This window comes from Fringilla coelebs (assembly GCF_963513975.1).
Source record: "Fringilla coelebs genome assembly, chromosome: 4".
Classification (NCBI taxonomy): Eukaryota; Metazoa; Chordata; class Aves; order Passeriformes; family Fringillidae; genus Fringilla; species Fringilla coelebs.
In genome coordinates this window covers 28,275,474-28,290,367 of record NC_140032.1, presented here as the reverse complement: position 1 = coordinate 28,290,367, position 14,894 = coordinate 28,275,474, and the positions used below count along the sequence as shown (strand labels likewise).

The 14,894-nt window shown below is 41.6% G+C and overlaps 1 protein-coding gene across 1 annotated transcript in view; it reads left to right on the top strand.

The window, feature by feature from the left end:
* Positions 1-5,011, top strand: part of DLC1 (DLC1 Rho GTPase activating protein) — a 37,991-nt gene extending 32,980 nt beyond the window's left edge. The window contains exons 10-14 of the mRNA XM_084204926.1: positions 300-414; positions 1,321-1,542; positions 1,973-2,190; positions 2,359-2,532; positions 3,061-5,011. Coding sequence (XP_084061052.1) covers positions 300-414; positions 1,321-1,542; positions 1,973-2,190; positions 2,359-2,532; positions 3,061-3,181 — 850 coding nt within the window. The 3' untranslated portion in view covers positions 3,182-5,011. The remainder of the gene's footprint in view (positions 1-299; positions 415-1,320; positions 1,543-1,972; positions 2,191-2,358; positions 2,533-3,060) is intronic.
* Positions 5,012-14,894: the final 9,883 nt, after the last annotated feature.

Genomic DNA, 14,894 nt, shown 5'->3' with positions numbered 1-14,894 from the left:
GAGAGGACCAGCTGTAGAACACTTATGGGACCTTGCCTGTGGTTGGAGATTTGTTTAAATATAAACAAGCTCATAAGAAGGAAAAAAAAAATGTGGGTGGGGGGAGGGGTTTCCGAAGAAAAGGCTTAGAAAGAGTAGCAGGAGAAGTTGGCAACACCACGCCAGTGTTTGGTACCAGGCAGCACTGCTCTAAATCACCAGCAGATGTGGGAGTCATACTGTTTTCTTCCCAAACATGTCTCTTGCTCTGCAACAAATAACTGGATTTGTGTATGTGTGTGCTCTTTTCCTCTGTGAAGGGTGATGCAAAGGAAACCAAGCCTGGGCAAACCCGACCAAAAGGACCTGAATGAAAATCTGGCTGCAACCCAAGGGCTGGCTCATATGATTGCTGAATGCAAGAAACTCTTTCAGGTAAAACACCTGTTTACAAAACTGATGGGTGGAATATTGATTTAGATTCCCTAGATCTGCTGTATAGTGAAAAGCTAGGAATGTCTCTTTATTTTAATAACATTTAACACATGATGAATAGCTTTTTAAAAACCTTTGCTTCTTGATCTCTGTGCATATATGAATTACAAGTGGTGCCAGAAGGGAAGAGAGTTGTTTTGTTGGCACTGGTGCTCTCAAGTCAGGAGGCAATTGTGGGGTTTGGCACACTTTTACTGCATCCAGGCTGCATTTGGAATACATTTTCAAATTTTTATTGTGCAGCCATGAGGGTCTGTGGACCTCAGCTCTAATTACAAAGCAAGAAGCCGTTTCCAGGAATTTCAGTGCTCATTTTGTACTTAAATTCCCGAGAGTTAGCAAGACAGGCCACAAAAGCATCCTGGAACGTAACACTGTCAAAGCATAGGTTGAAGGATCCGTAGGAACTAAAGCATGCTCCCTCTAGGGCCTGTGATGGAGAACCAGACAAGTAGAGTCCTGGTTTTCCTCACTGTCATTGAATCTTTTCAGAGCCCTCAACTGAAGACATGCCTGTCTCTTTTCTTGCAGCTGACAATGTTCCCTTCTTCCTTCAGTTTGCAGGATAAACTGTGCTGTGGGAATGAATCTAGTTGTGTAGTAAAGGGGGATACTCCACAGAATAAAATAAGACACCCCATAAAAGAGAGACTAATTTGAGTTAAGTCAAAGTTAAAAACTTAATTTTGTCATTTCTTCGTATTGAGTGCTTAACCTGGCACGTACACACACCTTCACTTACAAAACTAACACACACACATCCCTGTGGCTATTGAGCTGCTAGGCTAATGCAGCCATCTGGGGAGAGAGCTGCAAGAGGATGATTTCACCCTTGTCACCCCTCAGATACCAGAAGAAATGAGCAGGGGTCGGAACTCATACACGGAGCAGGACCTGCGTCCCCTCAGCCTGGAGGAGCTCCGGGGCAGCAGCACCAACACCGAGCCCTCTGACTACCACTGCTACCTCCAGGACTGCGTGGATGACTTGCTCAAGGAGATGAAGGAGAAGTTTAAAGGCTGGGTCAGCTGCTCCACATCAGAGCAAGCAGAGCTGGCGTACAAGAAGGTATGCACCCCGCCACTCACCCCACCGCTCTGGGTTTTAGCTCACTTGTGACGTAGGATATTACAGAAGGGTCAGTACACATCTTTGCTTTGCAGATAGACACTTGGAAAAAAATCTTGATCTTGTGATGCAGTTGCACAGCATATAGAAACACCATGTCTTTCAGCAGTAGTTTGCCAACATACACTGATTTGTGTTCTTCTGTTTATCCAGCCCAGGAATGTTCACTGTATTGAATTTACATGCCTTCACTCACACATGCAAAGCCTTAACAAGCAGATAGTAAGAAAGAAATTTCTCATCCCTGATCTTGTACAGCTCAGAACTACCAGATGGAGAAGTGTTTCAATAAGATTCTTAAAAAATAAACTTTCTTGAAAAAGAAAGTGTAAGGAAGAGTAAAGTTAAGGACTCTGCTACTTTTCCCCAGGTGTGTGAAGGTCCCCCACTCCGATTATGGAAAACTACCATTGAAATCTCAGCTACACCAGAGGATGTTTTAAATCGTTTACTTAAAGAGCAGCACCTTTGGGATGAAGATCTTATAGAGTCCAAAGTAATTGAGCCTTTGGATAGCCAGACAGATATATACCAGTATGTCCAGAACAGCATGGCACCTCAGCCAGCCAGGGACTTCGTAGTCTTAAGGTAAGACATTCATATGTTTATATCCTACACATATGGCAACCTTGCTTATTTCTTTATCATATCAGCTAAATTGGTAAACATCTATTTGTGCCTAATTTGAATTCTTATTAGATGCTCGAGTTACTGTTTGTCAAATAAAATATTTTTGGTTTACTTCTTTTTTGTTAGGACATGGAGGACAAACTTCCCCAAAGGAGCCTGTGTCCTTCTAGCAACCTCAGTGGACCACGAGCGGGCCCCTGTGGCAGGTGTTAGAGTCAATGTGCTCCTCTCGAGGTATCTGATTGAGCCCTGCGGGTCAGGAAAATCCAAACTTACCTACATGTGCAGAATTGATTTAAGGTAGGAAATTCCCTTTTGCCCTTTGTATAGTTGTATAGTTCTCTTGTATGGTTTCAGTGTGGTCAGTGGAAAACTTGGACAGTTCAACAGATGGGAGCTTGGCCAGTAATACACCCTTCCCAAGGGCAAGCACACAGGTCTCTGAGATGTCACAGAAAGTTGGCTTCAGTGCACATCTGGCAGCAATAGTTTGTTGCATTAGAAGTCTCCAGTATGTGCTCCACCATCCCTATTGGTATACAACCCCACCTTTCCTCTGACAGTCATATTGGATGCAAGGACATGTTAATTTTAATACTAAGCTAGTGAAGAGAACCAGGTTGTCACAAAACTTGCCGTAACTTTTCCTTACTGCAGCAAACTTGTTTTTGAGCAAATCTATACACCAGTAGGGCTGAGCTGTGCAGTAAGCAGTACTGAGGAGATTACCTAGTCAGGCATTTAACCAGCTAGCTACAGATTTGATTGTTACTAAGGAATTATGTACAAAGTCACTGGTACCATCATTACTTTTCCTCCACCCAACAGGGGGCACATGCCAGACTGGTACACCAAGTCTTTCGGACACTTGTGTGCATCAGAAGTTGTTAAGATACGAGACTCTTTCAGTCAGCAGAGTCCTGAGAGCAAGGAAGTAAAATCCAGGTGACTACTGAAGAGGAACAGCCATGTGCTCCCCACCTCAGCAGCACAGACATTACCCAGAACTGACGCCTGCACGCTGCAGACCAGACCTGTGTTCCGCCTGCGAGTCATGCCATGGAGGGATGGCAGCGTGAGGACTTGACTGTGAGCATTTCTATAGGACTGTGGCCATACCATACACTTTAAAGCTGCTTCCTGTCTGTGTAAGGTCTATAGTGTAGGCCTCGACTGGAATACATAGGAGAACTGTGCAAAAAACAAAAATCTAAAAAAAAATATATATATATAATTCCTATTAGATGGTTTGAATTGCTTCTGAGAAGCAAATTTCTTTAAATGCAAAATATATTATGAAATATGGTGAAGGCTCATCATTCCCATGTGAAATACTTAGCTTTATGTACATACTCATGTCATTTTATTTGTAGTACATTGAGGGACTGGTGTATCCACTGGAATAGTTGGTACTCTTCAATGTGTTCTCACTGAGATAAGCAGAGAAAGGTTTGCACAGAGATTAAAGTGTGAATGAGTGTGTTAATGGTTGAAAGGATAGAAGAAGTTGAATTTGAAATGTGTCTGGTACACTGATAGGCAACCAGAATGGATTTTAGTATGCTGGATACAGTTCAACCTAGAATGGGACTCCCCTGTGGACCAGGAGTAGCCATCCTTCGAATGTGCTAGTTCTGCCTTTTGCTCAGCTCTAAACTTGTTGAAAACCCTAAGCAGATGTTACAATAGGCTTGCTTCAGCTACTGGCCACTCCTTATCCAGATGATCTTTTAGGAGTGATGAGCAATTCTATATCAAATTTAAGTAAATACACTTTCAAGCAACGTAGCAGCTTAGAAATGACATGTCTGCAATGGTGAGGAGGGCCAATAACATCAGTTGTTAAAAAACAAAAATTTCCATTACTTTTACTTCTACCTGTGTTATCTATAGGTGTTTTAATGAGCTTTTATATATTTTATTGTATTCTATTCTAATGGCTCAAGAGGAAAAAAGTCAACACTGGAGTTGTGGTGCCAGGTGCTGGCAGGACTCCTGCAGTAGCAGCTGGGGTGACTTGGCTAGAGAGAGTCACACAAACTCTTTCTCTTACTCGCCCCCCCTTTGCCTGTTTTCCTAAAGGCTGCATGTTAACATGAACAGAACCTGCATGTGAGCAGTTTGGGGGGTTATATTTGGAGGCAGAAAGGAAGGTGCAGTTTTGTCTTCAGTTTTGTTGTGTTTTAAACCCTTTGGGATATTCTCCCCTTCCTGAGAATCAACTTACATGAACTGTAGGAAGTCCCGAGGTCCTCTGGAAAGATGTCTTTCTGTAGGTTTTACTGTAAGGGTAAAGATTTGCTTTCAAGGTGCAGTATTAAGTGATAAATGTATTTTGTGGCTAGGGTATGAATGAGTTGCAAGATGGAATCTTGACTGAGACTTTTTTACCATTGTCAGTATTATTTTAAGCTTTTTTGAAGAAGATTTTTTTAATAAATGGCAAATAATGTAGTACTTCCTGTAACAATGTTCCTCATGAGTAGGAAAACCTTGTATATTCTTCTACATCAAACACTTTTGAATTTGTAAAATTGTATGTTGTACATACCATTCTATTGTAAACATGTATACTTGCCCACAGTGTACTGTCAAACATAGATTAAGCATGATAAAGATTATTTAAAATATACCTGTATTTATACCTCAGATATTCTTTTTGGGTTTTTGTACCTCAAGTATGTTTTCTATTGTAAATGTGCTTTACATGAGTATGATCTACGCAAGAGAAAGGAAAATGTTTAACTTGCTATAGATGTCTGTACAGAATATACTCAATAAGTGCACTATTAAATGTTTAAAATTGGACATTCATAACGAGTTTTATTTTATTTTGCATTGTTCTTTCCACTCTCATACCAAGAGGAGGAAGTGTTTATGTTAATTCTGGTTCTTTACCTACTACAGCCAACAGCTGAGCCACCCCCGCCCTCTCCCAGGCTGATATTTATAGAATTATTAAAGGCAGGTACCAAAGTTTTCTTTCTTTCTTCAAAGCTTTTGGAAGACAGGTCATGACAATGACAGATAGCTGGACAGAAACATTCCCTAGTCAATTGCTTCATACTTTCATAATAGTGAGAAGAAACCTCTGGTTTGCTGTGGTCTTGTAGAAAGGTATGCTTGAATTTAACAGGGTGGAAAGCAGCAGTATGCAATGCTGGAAAATAATTCATTGCTTTCTTATTCTCTGAAGAGAGAATGAGGGCATGATGAGTTGTGGAGTCATAGGTTTGCTTCAAAAAATGCAAGTGTAAAAGTAATTGGAGAAAGTTAAAGCAATAAAATGAAGCAAGAAAGGAGGCCAGGAAGATATACAAACAACTGACTAAGGTGAAAAGCCAAGCCAAAGACAGCTGTTAATTCAAGCAACTTTTCAAAGTTTTTAAAGTCTTAGCCAACAGAAATATAATTTGGGCATCTGAAGGAGGGTTTTGATTTGTGAGGCTTGTCTGATACAGCAGCTGTGAGAAGGCCTGCTGCCTTTCAGTTACCAACATCATCCTATTCTGTCTCTGCCTGAGCATCCCAAAGTCCTGATGGTTATCACTTCCCATGTCATTCACCAGGGAGCACTGAGGGATGCTTCAGAGTCTGCCAAAAGCAAACCTCTTGTTGCCATAGTATTAGTTCTCACACACCAAAGAGTTTTAGAGAACCTTTCTGATAAAGGACTCTCCTTAGTTTGGCTGTTACAGACTTTTTTCCCCAAGTCAATACTTTAATAACTGAACATTAAAAAAAATACCAAACAGATTTGTTCACAGTTTTTGGCCCTTGGAACAAGCAGAGTTAGAGCTAATTTTTTCTTTAATGATGGCTTTGTTTGGATCTTTAAGCACACTAACTCATGACACTCCTCTGGCAACTTAAGGATTTACACTGCATTTTGTGTAAAATGCATTAGTTTAAAATGCATTTGTTTAAAATGATAATTGTTCAAAATCATAACTTTCCTAAATATTTCTACAATATGAGCTATTTTTGAAGCTTCTAAGTAGTCTCAGCCTCCTGAATGTGTTCTTGGCACCTTCACTTGCAGACGTCCATGTTGTTGCAGAACAGCAGAATTCAATCTTCTGTGTCTGTGGTTTTTTGTCAGCTGTCACTCAGGGCAGCCCTGGCTCCTCCTGGGACGTTCTCCTGCTTCAGGCAGTGGTTGCCACAGAGGATGGACCTCTGTTCCATTCTGTCCAGGTGCTGCCATGAATAACTGTGTACATCACATCCCTGGTGTAACACAGTCCAGTCTGCCCTGTGCTTTGGTCATGCTGACTTTCAGTACTTCTTTCTGACAAATTCAAAGAGAAAAAGTCGTCTCACTGTCGTTCCTGAAGTAATGCACTCCACAATTAGATATTTATGAAGCTGTAAATAATCATTAGCCTCCACCTTAAAGTCCAGAGATGTCACTAGCACACATGGACAGTCTGGGAAACAGACTGAAAAGATGCAAAGCAGTCTGGTACAGGACCTTGAAAAGAGCAGGACCTGGTATCCACAGTAGGCTGTGCCAGGAGAAAGTTAGTATGAAAACAGTATCCATGACTTGGGCTACATCATAAAAGGTGGATATTTTCACTTAAGGTGCATGAAAATTAACTGTTATACACAAATCTGCTAAGTGCTGGAAGCAGTGCCCTACAATCATAAGGAATGAAAACATGATACTGTTTTAACAATGTATAAAGAAATACTAATTCCTTCATCTCTGTTATACCATAACTTATCAGTATAATCCTTCACTGCATCTCTGAAAAGTTACTTTCATCTGTTTCTCATCTGTCAACCCAGAATGTTTTATATCTCTCACAAGGAAAGGTATCAAATTGTAAACCAATTCTTTTATAGCACCAGAGATTAGGGTGCAGATCTGATGCTAATATGCAATGCTTGCACCCATGTGCCCTTCTCATCGAGCTCTCTCCTAAGCTCTTGAGACTTGCTAAATTTCTCCTCTCCTCTGCACCATCCTACTGTATTTTCCTGTATATTCTGAAGTGTCCAGATTACTTGCAAGAAATGAACTTGCAAGCTGGATCCAGAGACAGTAAAATGGAGTGAAGTATAGGAAAGAATTCAAAGAATAAAAAATTCCATCAAAAGAGATTAAGGCACTGAAGGGGCACATTTATAAAGAGAGATTCAAGACACGGTCTGGCCACTAGACAAGAGGGATGTAGTAAATGTCTACTAGCACTAGAAGGTCATAAAAACCCAGAAGAAGAGTTCAAACTCACTGAGTGGGTGTACAAGATGGGATAAAAATTTGTTAATGGAAAATGTGAGGCAGAAGGGAAGGAAAAGGCATTTTCCACACAGCAAGAGGTCTTTGAGACTGTGGGACAATCTCTCCCTGAGAAGCAGTAAGAGCATAAGTATTTTAAAACTGTGCATGCTCAAACCCTGCAATCATTGCTCCCTAGCTTCCATAAAGCATCACAAAGACATAACACAGGTCCTGTCTTCATTATTTGCCATGATTACAGGACTTACAGGCTACCAGTTTTGACCTTTAAGCACTGTCAGATAGCACTGCCTTGCTGAGCAAGAAAATACCTGGTGTCAAAAATAAAATATCTCAATTATTTTGGAAGTTACTAATAATGAAAAAAGAACTAATAATAGTTCTTTCTCTCAGAATTACATTTGAGGTTGTGGAGTGCAATTTGCTTAGATTTTATTGAAGTGGACTTTCACTTAAATTAGAAGATACTGTGCCTTCCCACCATGGGCCAAGAGCACCAAGATCAGTGTGGGGAGGTTACCACACAACTGGGCGACCTCTTTGATTTCCTAAGTTTTATTCAAAGTCCAGAAAGATCCATAGCTGATTAGCATGATTTCCCCAGCACAGAGAGAATCAAATCCATTCTTCCATAGGCTCAGGAGATTTTTCCTTACCACAGTGAGAAAAAGACCTACAGCAAGTGTGTTGGGCATGTTTTTCCAGGTACCAGTGTTCTACTAGTCACTTCATTAGCTCAAGTAATAAAAGGGTGATGTGGTGGGTCTGAATATCACAGTTGCTCCTAACCCACACAGACATTCTTAAGGCTTTATAACACTAAAAATGGAAAAGCCCCTTAGGAAAAGAATTCTCAGTGAATGAAAGAATGCTACCATTCAAATACAAAATATTCAAAAGGTAGAGTGTTAAAAGGACTGGTACACTTATGTATGCTTTCCAGGGAAGGAAATTAAACAGCTTTTTCCATGATATGATGACATAAGTATGTTTTAAGCTGGTAGAAAGGGCGATAATAGCCAAGATGTCTCTGATTTGAGGGAGCTTATACCTTCATTTATTAGAGATGGAGGAAGAAGGTTAGCAAATGAAAAGGGAATTTCAGGAAAGGGTGGCATCAATTAGCACACTTGAGTGTCACTTGGGAGAACTGTCATTTTTTAAAATAAGCCAGCTAGCAGCAGCAGAAGATTATATTCATAGAACAGCCCAGACGAAGATGGTGTGCAAGGTATGCATAATAGAGGAATGGTTCTTCTAAAGCTTTGGCCTAACACTTCCAACATGCTTAGTGACAGCAGCCTGACAGGTCTATTCAAAACAAGCAGGTCATCTGGTAAATATTTGCCTTTTCTTTCAAAAACAACTAAAAGAAAATAAATTTTAGTCAAGGCACTGTTATGAGCTGGTTCAACATGTCATCTTCAGCTAGGCTGTAATTCAAGTTCATAGAAACACTGACAGTAGGTTAGTGAAGTTTTTAATAGGCTGCTTTTTCACCCAAATCTCTGGGGAAAGTTGTACAACAGAGTGTTTTCTAAGTAGTCCATTTAAACACATGAAAAGGAATGCAAAGATACTAAAGTATTTGTTTTAATTCAATCATATAATCTCTAGTAGTCTGTACTCTTCTCACTTCTCTCTCTCAACAGAATGTCTGAAGAACACACATAGGCTTTTTTGCTTCTTACTGAAGCCTTAGTCACCTACATAATTTATCAACGAGAGCTTCCAAAGAATAAAACAAGTAACAAATCATACAATAATACAAGCAATAATCCAAAATTAATTTGAGTGTCACACCTCACTGATGCCTCACCTCACCTATAGCCTACAAAGCTAGAACGACATTAAAGTCAGTGCTTAAGGAAAAGGAAGAAAATGGTAAAACTTTGCTGCCTACAAACAATTTCATTCAGCATCTAACCACAAAAACTGATTTAAGATACATAGAAAAGCAGCTTTGAAAGCCTCTTAGACCTTCTTAAAAAGAGAGGGAGGTTCATTAGGGTAATGTGTCTGGAGCGTGGCACCTGCCCTCCCTCTGCTTAGGTGCTTTTACTCCATTATCTAAGACTGGGAGAAACACATACAAATTACTGAACCTGAAAAACTCTGCTGGTGTCTCCTGTCATCCTCAGCCACAGTGAAGCAGTTACCTCCCAGTGAGGGGAAAAGCAGATGAGCATGATTCATGTCTTCCCTGGTGAGAGCTGATGGTAATTCTCTTCCCCTAAGGGCGTCCCTGTGCTACTCATTAATTCAAAGTATGCACAGAACCACAGAATCCATTTGGGCAGGAGAGGCCTCTGAGGTGGTTGAGTCCAACCGTGGATTCAGCACTGCCAAGCCCTGCATTAAACAGTGTGCCCCAAGTACCCCATCCCCACATCTCTTAAGTAACTCTGGGGATGGTGACTCCACCACTTCCCAATGCTTGGGAAGCCAATGCTTGACAACCCTTTCCACAAAAAGATTTTCCCTAATATCCAATCCAACCCTCCCCTGGAGCAACTTGAGGGCATTTGCTCTCGTCCTGTCAGCTTTTCCCTAGGAGAAAAGACGGACCCTCAGCTCACTCCAGCCTCCTTTCAGGCAGCTGCAGAGAGCAGTCAGGTCCTGTCTGAGCCTCCTTTTGCCCAGGTTCAGCAGCACAGCTCCCTCACCACTCCTCAGAACACCTGTGCTCAGACTCTTCACCAGCTCTGTGCCCTCCTCTGGACACACTCCAGCACCTCAATGACTTTCTTGCAGTGACAAGCCCAAAACTGAAAACAGGATTTGAGGTGCAGCTTCACCAGTGCCAAGTACAGGGTGTGTAGCACAGAAACACATAATGCAGGGCAAGTATCAATAAAGCAGAAACATTTAGATGGGGTCACAGCTGCTCATGAATTCCAGAACTGTAATGGTGCCCACAGCAGCACTAACACTGCACAGTGCTTGGTCTGCAAGCTCTCTTACTTGGCTTTGGAGACCTCTGAAAACACATTAAATTGCATTTGAGGCCTTTTAGAATGACCTTGAGCAAGTAGAAAAGCCAAGATTTGCTAGCTAACACCTGAACCACAGTCCAAAAGAAATTATATTCACATTCTCTGTCTCCACTCTTTCAACCTAAGACAAGAATTAATTATTGTGTATAAAATTTTCACATAACTTTCTAGGTAAAGCACTGGCCTTGTCATGTTAGTTGTAAACAAGATCAGTCAGAGTAGCTACTGAACCAGGTTCAGTTCAACAGACACATGGGACTGGGGAAGGAGGGGAAGCTATGTCCCAGGCATCCTACTGGGAAAATTGTTGAGGGACTGAGTGACATGTCGAGAGCAGTGATAGAGTTCAGAGGCTCTGCTGCTGAGGACACAGAGGATTAATCAGGCCAGTCATGGCTAACACACTAACACATTTCAGGCACGTATTTGATAAAAACCTAAGCAATTAGCAGGCCCTGGGAAGTTTAAAGTATCTAAAGTTTAGGCTTGCATAGAATCATATCCCCAGTTTTCTCCTAGAAAAGAGGCTAGAGGAACTGATTCAAAATCTCACCAAGTGGTCTGAGGAAAGAAGGCAAAACAAGCTGTTTTCTGGCACCATCCACTCTATTATAAAAGTAATTATTTTCATAATTTGGAATTTCATCATTTGAAAATCTACATTTGGAATTCACTATTAGTTTTTTGCAGAGCTTTGAGAAAAATATAAGTATCAAATTTCCTATTATTTTTAATTTCTGCACTAGGCACTTGGACTTATTTCTGGATGCATTTTTCACGAGAGCCTGCAGGTTTCTTGGGCTCATGTGCAAACAGCCTTGCAATGGTCACTGTCAGACAGAGCATTTGTTTAAATTGATTAGCAGCACAATCTAGGACATACCATGATATTTACTGTGCTCTTTTTATTATAATGCACCATGTAAAAAGTCAAGCTTATCATACTGTTTGATTTTAATTCCTTGAAAACCACCACAAATTTTTATTGTTTAAACATTGCCGCTTGCTGATGTAGAGATTTTTCTCTGAGGCTTTATAGGATTTTTCTTTTTTGAAGCTTCCTTCCTTTGCCTCCTCTTCCTATCCTGTTAAATGGCTAAAACAGTTTCCAGAGCCAGCCGCTCCATGCAGTGGTTTGCTGGTTTGCGATGACAGAGTTGCTGCCAAATTTTATAAAGAATGTTCCCTGGGGCACAGAGGGGAGGGAGGTATTCTTCATGGCCTCTGTTTTCTTCCCATTCTGTTTAACAAACAAGCAAAGTCGCTCTGACCCCTGTTTAGACACATCCCTTTCAGGCAGCCTCACAAATGAGCGAGGAAGGAAGCGCCGTCACAGCCCTTAGAAAAGATGGAGAGAAATAAAGGCAAACATTGTGTGTCTAAACAAACAAGCTCACTCTGCTGCCCTTCTCTTCTGCCTAATTCTTACAGAAACTAGTCCCTCAAGCAGTATTTGGGGCATGAGCATTGTCCATATTGTGTAGGACTTGGTTACCCACCCACCACCTTCCACTGTCCTGCCAGGTTTTGTCCCAGCCTCAGAGACGAATGAATAATCCAAAACCTTTGGCATAAATAGGAACTCAGCCCAGGCTCTTTGAATGACTTGAGCCTGTCCCTCAGTCGGCTTTCCTACGTGAACTTCATGCCCTCTGTGCCTTGCCTTCCCTAGTTAGACTTCCCCAGAACACCAAGAGGAAAAAAAAATACAATTATTTTGCTTTAGTAATCATAAATTAAAAGTGCAAGTTTTGCAAGAAACTGAAACAAAAATATCTAAAGGCCAAGCTGAGAACAAACTTTCCTTTGAGCTGCTTCTTGTCTATACACAACTCCAGAGGATTCCTAAATCAAATTACTTTTGGTAGACAAAAGATGAAACAGATGTGCTATCAACTACATTTTGAGATGGGGAGCTAGAGTATAAAGGATTTTGAACTAGAGATGCAAATAGAACATTTGAACCTTAATGTTGCATGTTAATCACAGGAACAAGTTTTGACATATCAGAGCTGATAAACCTCATTAAAAGAATGCTTAGATAAACTCAAAGGTAAAAGAGAAAAAGCAAATACTGTCATTTAAAAGATTACAAGTATGATTTTTAAGCATTGCCACATTTCCCTGGTAGCATACCTTCACAGTAGTAACCTTAAGGTGGTTACAGAATCTGAAGCCAGCAAGGGAAAACAAAGACAAGTCTTGCTGCAGGATCATGAGACAGCACAAACACTGCATCACCCCACACCCCCTGGACTGCTGCAGGTGATCTCTGCTCTGCAGGGCTCTTCTCAACTCAGCCAACCTCGGGGCTGCTTTTGCCCAAACATCAGCTTTAGCCTGACTGAAAAACAAGAAATCCATCCTCAAACAAAATGCTGGGCTGATTGCAAGGCTGAAGTCCTATTTGCAGTCTACTCTCCTGCTAAATCAGACTCCTGGATTCTGTTTAAAATTTGCTAGAGGAGTTCATAGGACAGCAAACCCCAACACTTGAGAAGGATTTGCCAAGGGTGTTGCTGTGCCCTTCTCACAGCTCTTTGTCAACAGCGCCACGCAGGGCAGACAGAAAGCAGAGCTGGATCTGGTTGACATCACCCATGGACTGTGATACGTGTGTATTTGTGCCTGAGGAACTACTTATCACTGTGATGAATGGCACTGCATCTAGCCAGCTCCTTAAAGAGATAAAATTCTGTAAGTTTTTGTTATCAGTTGTGCCCAGATTTGTACCATTAAACAAAAAATTGGATTAATATTTTTAAACAAATCCGATTAATGTTGCATAGCCATTATCGTGCTCCAGGGGATCATAAACTGGGGTAAGAATATATACATAGAGTTTGCAGTTGTTTCAAGCCATGAAACAGAGAATAGCCAAGGAGATGTCCTTTGTAAGGATACATTTCCTAGGGAGCTGCTGAAAAATGCTGATTTCTTTCTCTACCTTGATTATTAATCAAGCATACTGTATGTGATTTAAAGATGCACACTTCAAAGCACCAACAGCCCCCAAATGCTTCCCAACCAGATAGAAAATATTCTGGATGCTCTCTGTTGGGCACTGCAGGAGATGTTGAGACAACAACAGCTTCTGAGATCATTCACTGCTGTTGCAGTCCTTCTCTTTTCTCCATGGACACTTCCTGTTCTGCAAACCTCCTGTTAAACTCTGCAAGCTCTCTTTTACAATCAGTTCTACACTGCTTGTGTGTTTTGTCTGCCTGTGACACTCTCTCCATCATGCCAGATCCAGCACTGCAGGCAGGTCAGTTTCAGACCCTGGTATCTCATTTCCTTCTCTCTTTGCCCACCCTGATCTGCTACAAGACCTCTCACAGGCGTATGCACAGCTCAGACTAGGTGCTTAGATTGATTGCATCGAGCTTAGGGATGCTCCAAGGTGAGGGGCCTGTCACCACCCTCTTGGGGAGCTCAAGTCCTGAGCAATCAGCCTTTCCCCTAAACTGCATGCATTTACATAAGAGGAGGGTCTGCCTAGAAGCTTCCCTGGCTGGGATAAGAGGAGAACATGAACAGACTTTGATCTGTTTTATGATACTTGACAATTTTTGTCCCAGAGTAAGAAATCTTCAGCTCCTCATGTGTCCTATGGCACAACCTACCGCTCCTGGTGAACCGAGACCCACTCTGGCACTGAACTGGCTGAACATCCTCTTCTGCCAGCCTGCAAAAGCAGCCTTTACAAACTGTGGCTAAAGCTGGTGTCTTCAGGGAAGTCATCTGCCTCACCCTGCATTGCTTCTGGTGGCAGGTATTGCACCCAGTCACTTTTCATCAGGAGACCAAACTGTGAGAGCACAGCCTCTCTCTGGAGCTGCTGCCTGCTGATAGCATTTGCCCAAGTGTTTGAGATTCATACATGGAGACTTCCCAAGGAGGAACCAGCCACTATTCAACACGGATTCTAGGCCTAGTAAAAATTAATTTGGCTTTCATTCATCTCTTTGGCTGTCATATTTCCTGTGATGCATCTGTGATGGGTGGAAAAGTGACAACTTTCTTGTTAAACATGAATCAGACTAGGCACTCTCCATTGTGGCCACTCTTTCCAAATTGTCTCATCCTGTGCTTCAGGTAGTCACCTATCCATTTCCTCAAGGTCATGCAGTGACCTCAGAAGAACAGTGACCATACTGATCTCCTCATCAGGCTTTTTAAACAGGTGCATGTAACATTCTTCTCCTATTGCCTTTAAAACAAGAGAAGAAACACGAGACAGAACATTCCATGCCAGCAGCTTTCCTCTGGGCAAAAACACTGTCCAAGAGCCAACATCAAGTACATTTAAATTGTTTCCTTCCAAAACCCCACTCACTGCAATATTTTTAACTTGCTTTATTCAGGCTGATGTCTACACACCCCAATTCCAGTGTTTGCTTCACTGCCCTGCTCCC